Source organism: Nymphalis io, chromosome 22, assembly GCF_905147045.1.
Source record: "Nymphalis io chromosome 22, ilAglIoxx1.1, whole genome shotgun sequence".
Lineage (NCBI taxonomy): Eukaryota > Metazoa > Arthropoda > Insecta > Lepidoptera > Nymphalidae > Nymphalis > Nymphalis io.
In genome coordinates, this window is record NC_065909.1 from 387274 (window position 1) to 408173 (window position 20900).

General features: G+C 39.7%; 1 protein-coding gene across 1 annotated transcript in view; it reads left to right on the forward strand.

Annotated features, from left to right (window-relative positions):
• The window catches only part of LOC126777019 (prolow-density lipoprotein receptor-related protein 1-like), a 57550-nt gene that overhangs the window by 35044 nt on the left and 1606 nt on the right, over positions 1 to 20900 (forward strand). Inside the window, exons 39-42 of the mRNA XM_050499840.1 lie at positions 11650 to 11841; positions 11998 to 12187; positions 13345 to 13447; positions 20346 to 20417. Of these exons, the coding sequence (XP_050355797.1) occupies positions 11650 to 11841; positions 11998 to 12187; positions 13345 to 13447; positions 20346 to 20417 (557 nt within the window). The remainder of the gene's footprint in view (positions 1 to 11649; positions 11842 to 11997; positions 12188 to 13344; positions 13448 to 20345; positions 20418 to 20900) is intronic.

The window sequence follows — 20900 nt, forward strand, 5'->3', positions numbered from 1 at the left end:
GTTTAACGATGAATCCATGGTACTAGGATAGTGTATATCAGTAGGAGCTTATAATAAATAACGCTGGTTAGATCTCGTATGGTAGGTGGGATTTTAGATTCCAATCAGTAATTAGTACGTAAATCGTAAGTGCAAGATGGTCCGGTCAAAAGTACCTCATAGGTGAAATAAGCAGTTGGGCGGAGTCATACGACCGATTACAAAGCAGTTGGGCGGGGTCATAGGACCAATGGCCAACAGTTGGGTGGAGCCACCTGACCAATCACGTAGCTGTGGGCAGAAATTTCAGTCGCAAGCGCAAGGTCCTGGTAGGGCAACAGGTAAACAGAAGATTCACTCACTTTACAGACGGTCTCTTGCGATTTATGTTCTCCTATTTTTCACAACACTATTAATTTACTTTAAAAGTGTAATTATTTTTTTTTCTTTTTTAATAAGATAAAAAGAGGTTCAAGTAGCACGTCTACACCGTACGGCGATCCGGGGGGAAGAGGAAATATAGATATATATAAAGCAGTCACAGACAAATACTATATCGACTATTAGATGCGACCTTGTGTCGACCTAAAACATTGAACAGGTTATATCTGTAAAGTATATCTCAAACTCGCGACGTGCGGGCTGTGCGCTCCAGCGGCCTGTCACTGCGTCTGTTGGCGATTGCCTACTATGGCAATGCTAACGCTAACGGTCATGTTGCTGATTTAACTTTGAAAGCTAGATGTGATATGTCACAATAAACTCAAAATAAATAAGTCAAATACAGTAAACAGTAACAGCCCGTGAATATCACACTGCAACGTTAGGTCTCCTATCCTTTTTTGAGGAAGTTTGCAGCTTATTCCGCCACACTGTTCCAATGCCGATTGGTGGAATACACATGTGGCAGAATTTCAGAGTAATTAGACACATGCAGGTTTCCTAACGCTCTTTCCTTCTCCGTCCAGCACGAGATAAATTATAAAAACAAATTAAGCACATGAAAATTCAGTGGCTTTAGCCCGGGTTTGAACCCACGATCATCGGTTAAGATTCACGTTCTAACCACTAAGCCATTTCAGCTTTTCATTGTATTTAAAATATTATCATAGTAAGTAATAAATTAACACCCGCCTCACTGCTTGGAAAGACGAGAGGTCTTGAGAAGTAGGCGCTGCTGCTCGCTTTTCATTGCGAGTTGGTGGGTACAAATGTATGTGTTTCCTCTTGATGTTTAACTAAACATATAATTAGGTTTTTTATTGAGAATGTGTTACTGACTTCATGTAAATCACAGCTTTACTACGATAACAGTAACGCTTTATTATCGTAACCGTGTATATGGAAATATGTACTCGTAAGTATCGCGTGTGTAAAACCTCAATAAGGTCGCAAGTGTCGGTTTCAACCGCAGAGCGACTGACATAATGTTAATTTTTGAGGCTCAGGGCGATAAGCGTTGTTGGTCACATCGTCACATTCGATTTATTGATCTTTGTCTAAGTATAAGTGACGTTTTACTAACAACTTGACATCTGCCAGAACTGGCCATTCGTTCCGAATTTGTCGTAATTGTGACTACATTGCTAGTGATAAGTCTCCAAATGGAGCCAGTGAGGAGCTTAAACGCTTATTAGATAGGACACTTGCACGGCTGACGAAATGTCGCATCCTGGTAACTGCTTAAAATTATAACCACATCACATTCACGTTCAGACGCGGTAAATGACTACCAGAAAACTCTGTACCGATCCTCTCCCAAATCCAGAGTGAATTGGGTTCCTGGGCTTTAACCTGGATAGGGCTGGACCCATCTTATACGAAAGAAGAGAAATTAAATAAACCTTTAGATTAAGGTTAGAAACCTCAATTCAAGTTTGGCAAATCAATCTTGTCCGTTGATAACAAACTTCTGTGATATACAAAACAGTTTTGAGACCTCTTAGGACTCACTGTATTCCACTACCGTGCCCCGCCTGCAAATAGTTCAAAAAAACATCATTCGTGCTATGCAAATACTACTAATTATTACTACTGCGTACTGCTGCGTATCCATGATTTTCAAGAAATTATGAAATACACGAACACCTGGACGACTGTCTGTCCATCCGAAATGGGGAGGTTCAGTTCAGAATTAAATAAAAAACAGATTCTTATCTGTTTTGTGAAAAGGTTATTGTAATACAGGTTTTTATCGTAATTTTTCCTCGTTTTGAGAAGGTTACATCTAAACAGGTTTATTAGTGGCTGTGAGCAGTAGGGCTATTCTGTAAGAACAAACTCGAACCGCATAAAACGGTCGTAAAATGTCAGAAAGTGATATGCGACATTGACCGTTATAATCATAATATTTCAAGAATACACGCATCAAAATAGTATATTACCATAAGTCGGTTGTCTAGATTTCACGGGTGAGTGATGAAATGAATTAGCACTGCAGCGTTTTAGTTTGCCGATGCCACGGTCTTGGCTTCAAATCCTGCATCGGGTCAATACTTTTTATAGACTTGATGTTTTTGTTTTTCTTTCATTAAACTCTCAATAGCAACCGTTTAGTAGTTTTGTTAAGTTTGTTAACTGCCAAGTTTCACGAAACCTGATCCTGAACCTGAGCCTGGTCCTAGATCAAGCCTTTTTGGAAACAAACAGTATTCATACAATAAATAAAATAATACTTCCCGATATTATGTAAAAACATATATAAAAAGATAGAATATCTATAAAGTTAGTTAAATTATAATTAAATAAAAAAGACACAGTGAGAGAAAGTTATAAGATTACAATAAATTAGTTAAGTGTTAAGAAAATATAGTGTGATAACGTGTCTTTGCCTGCACACAGGCGCTACCTTAATTTTTTTCTCACGGAACACTCGATGAGTTCCGCGGTGTCCACTCAGGTGATCAATTAGTGATCTACGACCTTCTCATGTTAGAACGTTTCGAATGTATCGTGGAAGGTTACGGTCTCTTAGCTCGTCACGGACATCGCCGCATGAGGATAAACGACTAAATATTTAATTATAATGCAATTAAAAAGTTTTAATTGCATATTGTAAAACACTTTATAATTGAACCGTTGACTTATATTATGTCTCATACGAGTTCATGTCCCAACTACCTTTTTCAACAGGAAAATGTACTTATAGTTTTTTAAATGTCATTGTTTGATGTGATTCGAAGCGAGAAGGATACTTATAATGGGCAAGACAAAAGTATAAAAACTCGTTTACTATTTATAAGTACATTACTCAGTGTTTTGTGAAACTTCCACGAGTTAATGTATGTACACGTACAGCCGGCGCGGTGAGTCATGTGCGGGAAAGCCTCGTGCTGTAATGGTGGTAATGAGTAGACGGACGCGGGTCTTACCCGCGGAGAAACCGCGGGGGAACGCGGGCTGTTCACTAACCTCCGGGATTGCTGATCGTTTTATTTTTTAGTTTCGCTGACGATGTATCTTAGTAAATATCGTATGGCAGACGAGCTCATGAGCCATCTTGTGGTAAATGGCCACTCGCAGCGTGATCCTATCCTACTTCAATAAATGGGCTATCTATAAAGATTTTTTTTATAATTTTTATAGATAGCCCATTTTTATAGATATTGAGGTTAGCGCGTCCAAACAAATTAACAAACAAACTGTTTAGCTATATATTCGTTTAAAGTTTGTGTATTATATTGCAGTTTGAGCCGTGGTCTGTTTTCGTGACGTTGATGGGAAAATGTAGAAAATATGTGAACAATTGGTATCGCCGGTGGAGTAATTGATGAGCGGGTGTCATCGTCGCCGGCGGATACAATTCCAACAATCGATATTTTAATATCAAAGTTCAAAGGCGATTTATAAAAAAGCTAAGTGCGATCGAACATTGGAGTGAATTGTTATAATGTCTCCATTAATGAGTTTTCGTTTTCAAGGAATTAATAATAATTGTATTCTCTTCGAATCAAGTGTAAAACCTGTACTATTAGTGAAGACGATACCCCAAGGGTCCGAGATCGAACCTGCGACCAACCGATGTTAGCGGCGCGTGTACCGCGCGCGTTGAGTTTTGAGTATAGCTGGTTATATTGATTTACTGGTACCGAAATTGGATTGGATTACTAGTCGATTCATTCGACGTCAGTTTGTTTTCAACTCTGGATTGTGCGAATATTAATCAATACATGCCCGAAAATTTTAAGCGCCGATTTCAATAATTTTTAGTGATACGCCGGTAGAAGGCGGAGCGCGCGGTCCGACGACGAACAAACTAGAAACCTCCAAAGTATACGTCAGCTGTTCACAGAACTATTAACATCCGCTTCGTTTTTTCAATCAGTTTTGCTGAAAACGAGGTGCGAGTTATTTATTTAAACGAGTAGTTTTTGTACAAGTCTTAATTTGACTATTTGCATATTTGTGTAAGAAGATAAATTATGAATCAGAGTTTATTTGGTTAAGCTGTTGCTCGAACGAATGACATAAATCTCGAATGTTAGCTATACAGAAACAGCCTGTTAATGTCCCACTGCTGGACTAAGGCCTCCTCTCACTTTTTGAGGAGAAGGTTTAGAGCTTATTCCACCACGCTGCTCCAATGCGGGTTGGTAGAATACACATGTGACATAATTTCAATGAAAATAGACACATGCAGGTTTCCTAACGATGTTTTCCTTCGCCGTCAAGCACGAGTTGAATTATAAACACAAATTAAGCACATGAAAATTCAGTAATGCTTGCCCGAGTTTGAACCCACGGTCATCGGTTAAGATTCACGCGTTCTAACAGTAGGCCATCTCGGCTTCGTTATCGGCCATGTTAGCAATTATATGTATTAAACTACATGATTGTGCGCGCTGGAGTGTCAGGCCCTGGATGAACGGTTTCTAAGTCCCTTCCCAAATAAGGGAGTCTAATATTGGTAACTTTGTAACGCCCCACTAGACTTTACTCAAACTCCTTTACATAAAAACTTAATAATATTTTTCTGACATGACCTAAGATTGAGCCCGGGTTCGCCACTCGACCAACGTACAAATAAAATATAAATAAAATAAAAGTTTGTTAGTCAGCCTACGCGGACTAGACTCGCTGTGTTTTTGTAATTTAATATCAGTTTGCCCAATTTGTAATCAATTTGCATAAATATTATTTACGCGACGTGTACACCGTATGCGAGACAAGTTGCATCACATTACATTCGTTTAACACTTCGCAGTTCGCGCCACAAATACATCACAACTACCATTATTTGAAGAGAAAAATGAGTTAAAAAGCCACGCATTTACCTTGAAAACATACCTCCTAGCGTACCCGAGACGGCCATGTGCTTGCAACACAAAGATCTCGTTTTTTGAACGACGATTTTTTATATGTTAAACCAATTATATTTATAATCCATCTCGTACTCGGGGTTGAAGGACTACTCAGTGAAGATACATGCATTAGAGAAGCGTGGTCGAGTAAGCGCCGAACCATTTCCTCAAGGCGTGAGAGGGCCGTAGCCCAGCGGTGGGACAGTTACAGACTGGTACTTCACTATATTTTTAACTGAGAAGGAATAAATGTAGACCGATAAATAATAAAAGGTATTTTTTATACACATGAAATAAATAGTTGGTGTATAGTGTTACTGCCATTCCTTAAGAGTCGTAACGTTAAGTCATATTAAAACTTATTAAACGACTAACGGACGAAAACATGTTTTCCGAATGCGTCCAATTTAGTTCCTGAGGTTAGTGCGTTCAAACGTACGAGCTCTCGAGCTGTATAATATTAGTATTGATCTCTTATGGACGCGATAGAACCATGAAAATTGCTACGGGAAATGTGCAGTGGAAATAATATAACGATGTGGTTAACTCGTGGTAACTATCAGTCTCCGATTTATGCCTGGACCTCCAAGGAACTAGCCGAGAAAGCAAAAATAATTTAATTTTGCCTTCTCGGCTAATCGTTTCGGAATGGAGGACCTCAAATGTCTTAGTAACTATGAAGTTAGGTTAGGTCCAGCTCCTGGCCCCTGTAGAGTAGTGTATAGGCGGAGTATGCGTCGTAACCGACGACGTCTAGTCACTGTGATCGGCCGCCGCGGACGAAATTATTTAACAATCAGAGTGGCAAACAACTACAAATGTAATACTCGTTAGAATAGAACGCTCACCGCACATAACGTTACTTGTTATACAAGTTTCATGACATTAATAATAAAATAAACAACATATTGTAATAATTATTCAGCAATTCATTTAAATATATGTATGTTTAAATTATTTTAATGAAGGTTTAATGATGTATTATGTATGTCAATAAGTAATAAATGAGTAGCGAATCATGTACGTACTTGTATAGTACATGAGCTATTTGAAGCTGTAGCGCGGTGCGGTGCGGTGCGGGCCACTGCAGTTGTTCGTAACGGAGATGTTGCGTCACGCGCGAGACCTCACGCGTAGGGCGAGGGTGAGGGTGAGGATGTGGGCCCGGGCATCTCGACTTATACTGAACATGCTATGATTTAGTATTATCATAACGCCGGCTTGTTCTTCTCATCTCAAATAATCGAAACTCGTTTCAATTTTTCTTTTCCTGACTTTTATTGAAGTTGAGGCCAGTCAGTGAGCTCACCGTTTGTTTGATATTAAGAATGTACAAACATATTATACAAACATAACACAAGAGCTATAATTGTACACTGTAAAGTCCTGAAGTAATGAAATGAGCATAGTTATTATGATCGCTCATTCATTATATGTTGCACTAGCGACCACGAACTTATTCGTAGATACTAAATTAACCACGTGACTATAAGTGGTCACGACTCACCGCAGCCTATAAAGAGTGACGCTGTTAGAACTATTGTCTATTTCTTGCACCGACAATGCGCCGTCAACCTGGTGAACTGAAATGTTATAATACACGTGCAAATGTATACTTTAGTTTGCTTGAGACATGTACGTATACATTAAAAACATAAATCCGGAATGCATTCCTTGCATAAAAAACCTAACAAATCTGACTGCTGGCGAAGACAACACGGGAGACAACGGCTGGACAAACGAGTGCTGATTTACGAACGACGTAGTAATCACTTAAGGCGACGGTTGCAGTGCAGCCGGAAAACACGCACGTGGCAGAATTTTATACTTAACTCGGTAATACTTGATCGGATTTGAACCTGAGACTTCCTGTTATGTTTCACGCTTTCGTTCCGCTAAGTCACCTCCGCAAAGCAGAATAAATAATAAAATTGCAGCTACAAACATTAACTGTCGACATTTTTTTCACTCTAAACCAATTACATTCGGCTCGAATAAAATATTCCAAAGCTGTTAAAAATGTTGTTTGATGAAATTATGTGAACTTTCACCGACGTATATAAAGTTAATTAGCGACGAATCTCTCTTGCGTCTTTGCTTATCTAACTGTAGCTAACCGGTTCCGTACAATCTGTCCCGTAGCTCTAGCGTAGTACATGTCGACTCCATGGGGAGACGCGTTAGGAAACTAATTATAATGCGTCATCAATATCAAAATACCGAATGAAATGCAAGGTGTTTATGTTATAAGCGGTGACAAACACGCCGTTGAATATTTCTACAACGCTATTTAATACTAAAACAGGATAACATTAATAAAGATACAACTCGGAAAGTCCAGAATTATATGTAAACTGTTTCATAAGAATCTATTATAATCATTAATTAAATTTTATAAAAGAATAACTGCGTTTCCTAATTAAATTGTACAAAAAATGAAGCATCAAAAACGCTTGAGAGCCAACTTGAATAAAGTACATTATAATTTCTAAACGACGCCTATCCATCAAGCCCCACTCAGAAAATACCTATCGAGTTCGCGTAGATAGTAACCTCGATACATTTTCATCTCGTACGAAAATAAAGCTAAGCCAGTAACATGATTCAACCCGAGTAGGTAGTAGAGCCTGCTTGAATGAAATATTTTAGATATCGATGTATACTCGATAATAAAGAGACTGATTCGTATAATAAAGAGAGGGGCTATTAATGAATGATTGATTGTTTGCGAATATTTCGTTAGTTTGACGTAACAGCCGAGGTGGCAGCCGAGCGAGGTCGGATGGTGGTCTCGTGTGCCGGTTGTCATGGCGACCGTAGACAGGTTGATGAGGAGCCGAGATGATCCATTTGTGATTATTATTTGTTATTTGTCCGATACACCGCGCTGAGTCCGTCAGCGGCTGTGGCTGTTCGTCTTACGTCAGTGGCGAGCGCGCGCTGCGACCTCACACACGTACGACCCGCGGCGGCGGCGGCGGCGGCTCGCTCCACGACATCGATTTATCTCGTACTTCGATAACATCGATTATATTTAACATGTGTATGTGATGTTTAATACATAAGGGATTTCATAAATAATTGTGTCCGAACAAAAAATGTAAACGGACTATAGTCGGTGTCCGTGTCTTCGTCTGTGTTAATTAAATAGTTTTGATAAATAAATGTAAATGGGGCGAAGGAGACGAAGAGATTACCGTGAGTAAAACGATAATTATTAATAATTGAGTTGATGCGCATCCGCGGTCGTAACGAAGTTTTGCAATCATTTATTTCGCCTTTTGAACGAGGAATTAATCCACACAATGTTTTCAATATAATATTCTCACAGAATTGCAACGTGTTATATGTCAAGGCGAAACCGATGAGATTTGCGGTCGTCACTAAATATTACATTCGAATATTTAACCTTTACTCTAAATAAAAATATATATAAATTTTATAAAAATATATATTTTGCGTTTTGTTTGCGTTTTACAATATTTTGCGTTTAAATGAAATACAGCGACTTTTACAACAGTGATAAATCAAGTGAAGACACAGGATGATATTTATGTCCGTGAGCGCTTACGTAAAACAGCTCGAAACGGGCTTTCAATTTTTTTACAATATTAACCTTATTTTCGTTCGGTACTCTAGGACATAGGGGTCTCGTGTTCTCTCGGCTGTACTGAAAACTGTTCGATTACCGACTTTAAAAAGGATGATTCAATATTTTCCCCGTTTGTAAGTGCGCGCATTTTCAGAATGCCACAATAATTTTACTGATATGAATGTTATATCATAAAAACGACATTACATATTACATAGAGACGTGTATAAATAATATAATAGAAGTTTTTTCTTACTGTGGCAGAGTTATTTGCCGCTGCCATCCAAATAATCTACCAATTATTCTACTTCCAAACAGTAATTATTTGTTACGTCTCTGTTCCCGTGTAAAGGGCTACTTTATACGAGCCGGGATAGTTTAAGGATAAGGGACATCGTCCTCCTTCCTAAAATAAAAAATAAAAAAATGTGTTGTGGTACTCTTAAATGTAGAAAGTGTTGTGGGTAAAGCCGGGCGTATACAGCAGTCTATACTTACAAATCAAATTATTTTTATTCAAATAGACTTTTGTAAGTACTTACGAATCGTCAAGCGCTACTACCGGTTCGGAATGTGGATTCTACCGAGAAGGACCGGCAAAGAACTCAGTAGTTACTCTTTTTTATTTTTGAGTGCATATCGTCGAAGCTTCCTTGTATGCGGTCCCGATGAATGTTGATCAGTAATCGCTGTATTCAAAGTAGAGCTTGCAGCTTACGTGTAAACGCACGAGTATCGTCGCCCGCTGACCCGTCGGGGCGGGTCACGGTCGCGGGTCAGCGCGAATTTATATTTACTTACCACAAGCCCTCTTTACATTACTTACAGACTCTTCAAAAAACAAAAATGTTATTGTAAAATTGAAGGGAACGTGTGTTGGTAATAAACCGCACGGATTGGAAACTTTGATAAATAATAATATCGTCGGTCTGACGGTCTTTACAATTATCTGTAACACAAATTATTAAGCTTGCAACGCATTGCTTTCATGGGAATCCGTCGGGGGGGGAGGGGGGGTGCGCCGTATACAACGACAAAGTGCGCGCATAACGGGATAACGTGCTCTCTGAGGCATGAGACTGAGTATGTCTTTGGATTACAATAATTTGGATAGAAACATTTTTTTAATATTTGGGGAGCTCGCGATCTACAGCATTATAGACTAGCTTCTAGAGTCTAGATCATATTCATGTATCATGTACAGGGTCATGTATATGTACGTGGATCGGTCGGTACTCGTGTATTACATGCATATATCTATGTAAAGGTGTACTGCTCTTGTGATGTGTTCCCTACACCGCCGGGTACGAGATGAATTATAAACACGTATAATCTCGTCTCCCGTAGTATATGGAATATAAAAGTAGTACATTACAGACAAAATGATAAATGATGTCGTCAGATTTGTAAAAGGATTTGAGTGACGGAGGTTAAATGACGTGTCGTAAAGTTAGCGTGTCGGAAGTTAGTCGACGTGACGTATAACTACCTCGTTGGTCTCGTGGCGAGTCCGGAAGGGTGCAAATTCAAAGGTTGAGTTCTGGCTAATAAAGAGTTATTGAGGTTTTCTGGCAATCAATTATTTATCAGCAGTTCTAGGGTTACGCGAAAAATTGTGTAATAATTGTAATATTTAAACTTTAAAGAATCGAATGCATCGAATGGATCACATACGAGCTATTTCTTGAAACTAGGAATTACGTTGAACACAAAACATAATATCAATTGAAACATAAGTCATAACCTAACAAGCCGTCACGTAATCGCTAAAAAAGATTCGAAACATTTTAAGAAAGCGTCAGACAACTTTTATATTTATATCATCAGCGCTCTCTACTAGGAAACTAAAAACTATTATACGATATCGCTCTAAAGACTAGATTAGCGACTGTGGCTAATCGAGTCCCGATCAAGTGAACTTTGGTCGTATATTTTTACAGTTTATGACAATTTTGAATCGAGCCACACTTTCAGTTCACTTGGTGGTAACGCCCTGTGTAAAACCATCCATGTGGCTACCACCCACTCATCAGGTATTTTACCGCAAAACACAATAATTAGTATTGAAGGGGAGTGAGCCAGTGTAACTTACTTAGGATATAATATCTTAGTTTCCAAGGTTGGTGGCGCCTTGGCGATGTTAAGTATGTGGTGACCGCTTATCGTCAGAGGGCCCATTTGCCCGTCCGCCTATCTTTTTTATAAAAAAAACGTAAATACTATAAGTTATGAAAAACTAGTGGAAAGGTTTTATACTAACAAAGAACTTTTAGAAGGTAAGGGTAAATATTTACAAAGCTTAGCCTTTTTACATATATTTAAAATTATATTTTACTAAATTTTGCGACATGCACATCGCCGATCCAATGTTGAACTTTTAAGTCATAACATGTAATCGGTAGAGGAAACATTTCAATTAATATATTCGAATACTGGTTACGCGAGGCGGTGCGTGCGCGGCGCGGCTGCGTTTGTAATAAGTCAATCATAAATAACAGAACGCGCATCCGACCAGACTTGCTCCTACTACTTTCAAATCATAATTGTATGTGTTAGTTAGTAGAGATCGAAATTACAATTTTAATGTAGATTATTATAATTTATAGTACAGGCACAGCCTTAGTATAGCATAAATCTAGAACTAACAAAATCTGCTAGAGATCTCCGCCACGCTGATGTGAAAACCGCAGTTCGACCCGGACATGTTACGTTAATATTTCGTATCCACCTCCAGTTGTAACAAAAGCAATAATCAACACAAGTATATGGTTTCCGTAGAATGGGGATCATGTGTAGGCTCATGCGCGCACGGGGGTCGTTGCGTGCGCGGCGCGGGGACCGGGGAGGGAGGCGCGTGCGCGTGCGCCGGCGCCTGGGGCGGCCCGCGCTGCCAGCACTACGTCGGCTACGACCATGCCTGTCTATCCGCCGCCTGCCCACCTCCCACCGTCTGCATCTGGAGACCTTCAAGTGAGTATAGTGCTTCTAGAACCTTCTAGTGCGATAGAGCTATTTAATTTGTAAGTTTTAAAGCAACTACGAAACGTATAATATCCTAGTTAATATTTTAGACAAATAATTAAAACAACAAAGCAATTTGCAACAATTCCGACGATGCCACCTCAGATAACCCGTCGTGGCCGGGCACGCCGTACTGCGCGTGCGGCGAGGGCCTGCAGTGCGCGGACGCGGGCGGCGCGGCGGCGGAGGGCGCGGGGGGCGCGGGGGGCGCGGCGTGGGGCGCGGGGCTGCTGGCGCTGCTGGCGTTGCTGGCCGCGCTGCTGGCCACCATGTACGTCGTGCACAGGAGGCGCCAGTGAGTACACCCGCACACATACGACCGACTTAACTCTTACTTCAAATTGTTGAAATACTTATATACCAATACTTTAATAATATAGCAGACCTGCTGCTAAAATTCGTAGTAAATATAGATTTTTTTATTCTCCTCTGGAAATCCCCGACACGCGACCGAATCGAGTTTTTTAAAATTCCATCAGTGTTTCCGCTTCGCGACATTGCGATGAGTTGTTATATACAAAAAATGTGTTTCTGATTTCTAACGTAATGCCATCAAGATTAAATGTGAGATGAGATGCTGAGTTCGGTACCCTTGTAGTAGAACATATGGCTATCATTATTAAAATATTTCTTTAGCGACCTTCAAGGACCCATTGTTCTGAGCGTCGATTAAAATGTACGAGGTATTTCCTTTAACAATTATAAATAAATAGAAAAATATCTCATTGGAATGCAACAACATATTTTCCTACGCATCGAGTTCAATCCGCTCCGCACTTTTGGGGTAATTGTGTAACAATATTTGAACACAGATACATGATTTTTTAATATACAAATTATTACTCAGATACCCCGCGGGACCTTCAGTGTGCTGAATCAAATAGCGACTTGCATTTGTTTTTTTTTTTGTATTAATAAAATAACCGGCACTTACAATTGTAGTATTTCCTCATTGCGAAATTCTGCAAGTTTTAATTATAAAGTGAATACCGCGCTATACCGCTGGTACACGTCGGTATCAGCTGCCGATATAATACAAACGGGTCGACAAGCGGAGTCGTGACGCTAGTCGGCGTCGTTTGTTGTTTGTGTCCCGACACTGACATTGCTGGTTCGTATCATATCGGTGACGTCGATCGTCGATCTAATATCTAAGATAATGCAAATACCTGTTCATATGTAAACGAATAATAATATTGTGTCGGTCGCGGATCGCGTCACGGCTCATTTGTTTGTTGAATATTCGTGACATTGCGACGGTTGTTCGAAACAGTCAGTTTTAATTTCAAAACAACATGTGCGATAGCAGTTTATATGATCTGTATATTTTAAAAATAAGAAGGTTATCCACGGGGTTCTACAAACTATCTCAAAAGTGTCTGTAATATATAAACTATCTCGATAGTACGTGTAATATTGTGCCGCGATGTAATGCGCGTCGTCTGTCCTTAGCGGCGCGTTCGTGCACGCGCGGCTGGCGGAGGGCGCGGAGGCGCTGGAGATCAGCAACCCCATGTACCTCGCCGGGGACGACGACCGCGACCCGCCCGCCACAGTAAGTACTGCTACCCCCCCTGTCACTAAACTGCCACTGCATTAAAACTAACATGTCTACAAGCGACGCCACGCGAGCGACAGAGGTAAAATTATGTAAAACTCTATTTATTTACTAATATTTTGAATGTTTTTTTTTTTCTATTGTGCTTATCCAATCCGAACCTGATTATATTCTTTAGGAGCTTCGCTCGCTTCAGCCCCATTAAACGTCGCCGGCGCCGCAGGTCGAAACGAGATGTAATTTAGTCTATAACCTAGGTAGCGCTACGAGGAGACCAGCGCGCACAAACAGACTATTAGTATACTGTCGTCAATTAGATTTTTTTTAATGTTATGTTAGCCTATATTTGAAAAATATTTTGTTACAATATTGTTATACATACAATTTTTTTTTTAAATCTGCAATTAACCCCTTAGGTTTTGATCAGATTTGTTGAGTAAGCTTTTCTCAATTTTGAGAGTGCACATCCAATGATGTGTCATCTTTTACTTTATTCACTTCTAAGAGTGATCAGATCGAAGCCAGTCGCTTTCTCTTTAATCGAAATGTGCAGTTGTTTGTATTTAAAAGGTTCGTAGCCAGTTGATTGATGTGTCCTTCGAGTCTTTGCTTATAGGCCAAAGAAGAATTTTCTATTTCTTCTTTAAGTGTAGGTATTTGCAGATACTTACGTACTTCCTTGTTCAGTATGAACCATGGTGCATTGCTTAAGACCTTTAGCACTTTGTTCTGGTAGCACTGAAGAATTTCTATATTTGAGTGACTTGCAGATCCCCAGAGTTCTATGCCGTACGTCCAGACTGGTTTTATAATACATTTGTATATAATAAGTTTATTACATATTTTTGAACTTTTTGTTTGGTTGTTCCTTTTTTGCTTTTATGTGATCTCGCCAGGTATGTTTTCTGTCTATATGCATACCTAGGTATTTAACAGTCGTATGTTTTGGCAAAATGTTTCCATCGAGTCTCACAGGTGGACAGTCTCCTCTTTTCAAAGTGAACGTTATGTGAACTGATTTTGCTGGGCTGGCTCGGATTCTCCACTTCTTTAGCCATGCTTCTATTTTGTCTAGGTGTTCTTGCAGTTTTGAAGAGGCTATGTTCGGGTCTTTATTACAGGAGAGAACTGCAGTGTCATCTGCATAGGTTGCGGTCATCGATTCTTCAGAGGTAGATAGATCGGCGGTGTAGATCGTATATAGAATGGGACCCAAGACGGATCCCTGGGGCACTCCTGATTCTATTTGGTGGATAGATGAGAAAGAATCCTCGCATTTAACCTGGAACATTCTGTTTTGTAGGTAAGACTTTATAAGCGTATACGCACTATTTGGCAGGTGTAACTTTAGCTTACAGAGGAGGCCCTTGTGCCACACGCGATCAAAGGCCTGTTGTATGTCAAGGAACACAGCTGAGCAGTATTCTTTTCTCTCCATCGCTTGCCGTAGTGTATGTGCTACTCGGTGTATTTGTTCTGTCGTTCCATGGTGTGCACAAAAACCAAATTGGTGGTCTGGTATCACTTTTTGCTCCTTTAATACTGGAAGAAGACGTCTTAAGACCAATTTCTCGAAAACTTTTGAAAGTATGGGGAGAAGACTTATTGGCCTATATGATGTGACTTCTGTAGGAGGCTTACCCGGTATGACAACCATATTTATGATGGACACTTTCCATAGCTTTGGGAAATATTGTAATCTCAATATTGCGTTGAAGAGGATTGTCAGCAGGACGATGCCTTTTTTTGGTAATTGTTAAAGAACTTCTGCTGTTATCAAATTTCCTTGTTGCCTTGATGCCTTTCGTTGTTTTAAATTTTTGATAGTTTTTCTGACTTCTGCCGGTGTAACTGGAGTCAACGGTAGAGACATCTGTTGGTCACTGTTCAAGATTTTATGAATTTCTTCTTCTGAGTGCGCAATGTCAGGTTCGTTAGGTTTAAATACATCTTTGAGAAAGTAAGCAAATAACTCAACTTTGTCTTGGGGTTTTCGTGACCAGTTGCCGTTAGTTTGTCTTAACGGGGGAAAGTGTTCCTTTGGCCTTTTCAATGATTTTGTCATTTTCTAGAGTGAATAGTCATCTGCTTTATACGAAGACAGGGTCTTAAGTTTGTCTTACAAGGTACTATTTTCATTTCAACGCTAAGCATATCTGTTAGGTCTTTTTATGCTTTTTTGAGTGCCTTTTTATCTTGTCTATTTCTACTGGTATGCCATTGACGTCTTAGCCTTCTCTTCATAACTATCAGCTCCCTTATCTTCAGGGGGATATTCTGACTTTGTGTTTTGGATTCTACGTAAAGGGTTGATAGCCATTGTTGATATTCAAGGTATTGCTATCTATTGCCTTTTTCAGTTCTCGGCCTCTTGTCGTCGTTAGTCGGGAACCCCAATATGTGTTTTTGGAGTTCCAGTCTCCTCCTGCAATGTATTTACCACCGAGTGTATGAAAAAAGTCACTAAACATATGTTCATCTATACGATGTTTTGGGGGACAGTACACTGCTGCCACATTGAGTGATTTCTGCCAGTCATCTATTGATATGATGGCGGCCTGTACGTGTACATATCTATAGCTTGGTAAAATGTGGTGTCTAATATTTTCTTTGACTATCACAGCGGCTCCAGCATGTGAAGTCCCGTCTGGATGATTAGCGCAATATATACTGTATCCTCTAATTTTAATTACTCTATGGCCAATCATATGTGTTTCAGAGATTGACAGAATATCTATTTTGTTGTGATTTATGAATAGCTCGACTTCTTGCTTATTCGGGGATAAGCCATTGGAATATCCATGCGGCAATCCGCAGGAATTTCATTTTTTTCTGCTGGGCTATAAGCGTCGTTAGGAGACCCATCAGGGTACCTATTTGTTGTATGAGGATGTCTATTTTCTCAGATTGTTTTATTATAATTTGTTCTAGTGAACTTGTTGATTGAGATTGTGTATTCTCTGTTTTTCTATTCCAGTAGTCTATGTTTGCGGTGTTGATTATGTTATCATTTGTATACCCATTGTCTCTTTCCTAGTTGTTGGTAGATTGCTGTCTAGTGTAGCTGCGGGGTTTTAGTGGAGGGAAATCGCTTATTTTAGGTGATGGTGTAAATTTATTTGTGGGCTTCTTATTATCTGGTGGGGTTTTCCTGTATATTACATGTGCCATTTTTCGGGCACGAATCTCCTTGTATCCTTGACAGCTTTTGTAATTAGCTGGATGATCGCCCTGACAAAGAGTACAGGTGGCTGGCGTTGTCTTATCCTTTTTTGGGCAGTCCGTAGTTTTATGTCCTTTTGCACATTTGACACACCTGTATGGGCGCATACAGTTGTTTTTGGTGTGCCCATATTGTTGGCACCTGGTGCATTGAGGAATTTCAGTAGATTTCCTTGGGTCTTCAATCTTTACTCTCGTGTAGTATATGTATTCTATATTTTTTATTTCTATGTTATTGGGACTAGGTTCTATGTTTGCAAAGAACATGTTTAGAGGCTTTTTGTTTTTTCTGGATATTGCGTAGACTATTTCGATACCTCGTACCTTGTTCCCTGTTTTTTCAATTTCTTGTATTATGACCGATTTAGGAGCGGTGTGATGTAAATTTTTAATTACAATTCGGTAACATTTGTTTTGCTTCGGGGTGAAAGTGTGACCGATGAGTACGGATGAGTTCTATTATATCTTTGTATGTTTCGGTTGATTGTGTCATCACTCTTAGCTGGTCTCTATTTATGATTTTATAGAAGTATTTGCTACTAGGTATAGTCTTATTAGATAAGTCTGTTAATTTAGATAGGTCTTCTATTCCATACAATATAATAGGTGGTGGTTTGCTAGTTTTTTTGGGATGAGTGGGTGTATCTTCTCTTGACTCCTCAGTTGGATCGACAGGTAATTCACCGTATCTGTTAGAAGTGTTGACTCCTATTTGTGTTCTTTGATCTAGTCGATCTAGTTTTTGAGTGTGTGGCGGGCTATTAGATAATCTTTTCCTTTTGAGGTGACGGTCTGTTCTTCTTTGCCAGGGGGGAGGGCAAACGTTGCTGGAGTCGTCAGCTGTAGTATTTTTGGCTGGAGACGCGATAAGCAAATTCTTTAAGTCACTAGTGCTGATATTTCCCATTGATGACGATCTCGGTCTTGTGATGAATAGGCTTGGATGGAATGCCTGCTGTGTGAGTTTTTTATTCGTGCTGCTGCCAGTAGCATTAACTGTCACGGGGGCCTGGTCGCCCACTCTCGCACAGTCTTCGGTAGCATTTTTCACACTCGCAGGCCCGGGTACCTGCGAGCGCCGATTGTTAGCCGGGTCGCATGACAAACCAAAATTCTTATCACTCATATTTCCATTGTTTTAAGAGGTAGGACATACTCATGACGCTTTCCCAAGGCGACATGGCCACAATGTTAGAAGGTTTAAAATATGCTATAAAGTTTAATAGGTACTTTAATCCTCCTTGGCCTGTGTCCTGTCCACTGGTGTACACCAGTGGACAGGTTAATTAACCGCCGCCTGTTGCTCGGCGTTGTTGCTCATTTGGCACCACCCAGGTGGCACCACCCACGCCGAGGCACGTGTAGGGTGGGCCTAGGAGAAGGTGGTAAATCCTACGGACGCGAGCAACATTGCCCCCCTTGTTATACATACAATAAAAAATGTTTTTTCTGAATATATAACGTTGACTTCTTAAATAAAACAAATCTCCCAATCAAACGCTGTACCGCACGGCAGCGCTTGAAAAAAGCTCTACTTTGCGCACAACCCCCCTTCCCTACTTGCGACCCGCGGCCAACACGCACATACGGTACATCCGTGTTTTCGTGTGTGTGTGTATGTGCGTACTATTCAACAAGGAAGGTCCATACCTCGTAAATTATAATAAATTCAAACGAGTCCGTAAGCTAATCACCGATTGAAGGCTGAATTTGTTTTGATAATATTTTATAAAATTATTAACATATCGTAAATGTATAGTAGATATAAATATGTGCGGCGCAACTTAATATTTTACGGAATTATATACAGTTTACATAAGATTGTAATGAATTCGTTTCAGTTCCTAATGAACAGCAAGTCGGACTAAATTAAGCCTAAACTAAATAATTCAATACTTTACGCTTTATGGGTCCACTTAGTGTTCAGTAATTACTGCCGTTGTGTAATGTGTTGTGCAAACGTTACTTGTTCGTACAAACTATTTGCTTCACTTGCCGCCTGTTCCACTGCGTAGTCACACAATGTCAACCTTGCTTATTCTCGATTTAAGTTCTATAATATGGCTTTATAGATTACATGATTACGGGTGGTAGGGCTTTGTTGTTGTTCTCGTCTGGGTAGGTACCACCCACTCATCAGATATTCTACCGCAAAACAGCAGTACTTGGTATTGTTGTGTTCCGGTTTGAAGGGTGAGTGAGCCAGTGTAATTACAGGCACAAGGGAAGTAACATTTTAGTTTTCAATGGTGGCGCATTGGCGATGTAAGCGATGGTTAACATTTCTTACAATGACAATGTTTATGGGCGTTGGCGACCACTTACCATCAGGTTACCGCTTACCTATTCTTTTTAAAAAAAGACAAAAAGTGTGAAGTTAGTTTTTGTAAATTCCTATACCTGTATAATAAGTAACACGCCGATGTGATCGTCTCAGTAGTTTATACTCCAACCGGTGGTAGCTTCAAATTAATTTAATCTCATAACGCGACGATTCAAATGTGCTCGTAATAGCTTCGAATAAAGTACATTTTGATTTGATATCCAGATAAGTAATAAGTAATATTAAGACGAGTATAATAATTCGATATCGTTCGCAGTGATAAGAACGATCGCCCTGATAATATAACGTTAAAAAAATTATATTAATGTACTAAAAAAGTATCTCGAGAATATATAATGTTTTTATTTTACGAAATAAGTATGGTTTACGTTTAGAATTTATAATAAAAGTATTTGTTACAACACACAATGAAAATCATGATAAACAGAAAACGGACAGACGATATACGAAATTGAGTAACTATTAAATCGTTTTGAATTGAAGACAGCAAACCCACACCGGCTACACAGCGCCCATCGCTCGCGTAACATAAACGTACACGCGGTCAAAATAAATAATTTGATGACCTTTTCATATACATATGTCCTTGAACTTTTAGAAATGATTTTTGCAAACCGAACAACAATAAAAACTTATTGATTATTTATTATTGTATTCGAACCGAGAATTGTTAAATGAATCAATTAAATGGTACTTTTTTATATTCACAAATAAACTTGTACAAGATTGAATCGATAGATTTTTTATTTCTAACCAGCTGTTGCCGGCAGGGCTCGAGACTCCGGCATGACGTAATCGCCGAAATGTCAATTCGATCTTAAATTCAGTTGCTACTTTTTTATATGATATTATCATGTAAAAAAATTAAAAGATCAATTAATCAAGAGCCGAGAGTGGGCCCGATGGTACAAGTGAACCTCAACTGAAGATTGCCAGTTCAAATACGGGAAATCATATTATTTCTCCCATAGTTTCCACGTGCTTAATATGTGTATAGTTCATCCCGGTGAGGAAAATATCGGGACCGGAACCTGTTCGTGCCCGGTTAATAGAAATATCATAAACGGAGTATAAGAGCAATTTACTCTTTGAGATATGTTTTAATATTGCAATAAATAAGTGATATCAGTTCGGAGCGAGTCTGCAATTTTATTATATTTTTTGTCGTATGTTACTAGTCGCGTCGTATTTAAGAGCTTGGAAAAATAATCTTTATTCAAATTGGTCTTTTTTTGGCTTCGGTGAACGGTTCGGATTGTGGCAAAATAATATTTGTCAAATAAATAATACGAGCGTGTGTTAATAAATAAATTGGTGTTTGTTTTCCAGAACGGCGGCAATCATTTCGCGAATCCGATATACGAGAGTATGTACGCGCCGCAAGACAACAACCCCCCCGAGGTAACGTCAGCCCGCCTCGTCACCTCCAAGATGTAGCCGCGGGGCGCCGCCGGTCCACGAATTTTACTGCGCGTCTGAAGTGGAATAAGATTCGATTTCCGACACATGTTCCATATTAGAGTTAATGTCGTCATCGTTTTTTTTATTCAACTTTATACGTCGGTAGCGATCGCAACTCACGCGAATGAAGTTAAGGAATATAATATTTAAATCTAATTAGCTGTTAATAAAACACACATAAGCGTGTAACGTAAAATTTGTGGACTCGCGAAGAGCCCGCGAGCGAGGAGGTCCGCCAGTCGCCGCCGCCTAGTGCGCTCCGTGCGACTCGTGCTCGTCGACCCCACTCTTACTTTCGGACGACTCAATACTACGAGCGCTCTACTCGTTTCGTTGCTGTGAACTCGCTACACTGTAGCTTCTATACTTGGTGCGGAGCGTACTGGCGTGAGTGCGACTGGTGCGGGCGCACAGACTGCGTGC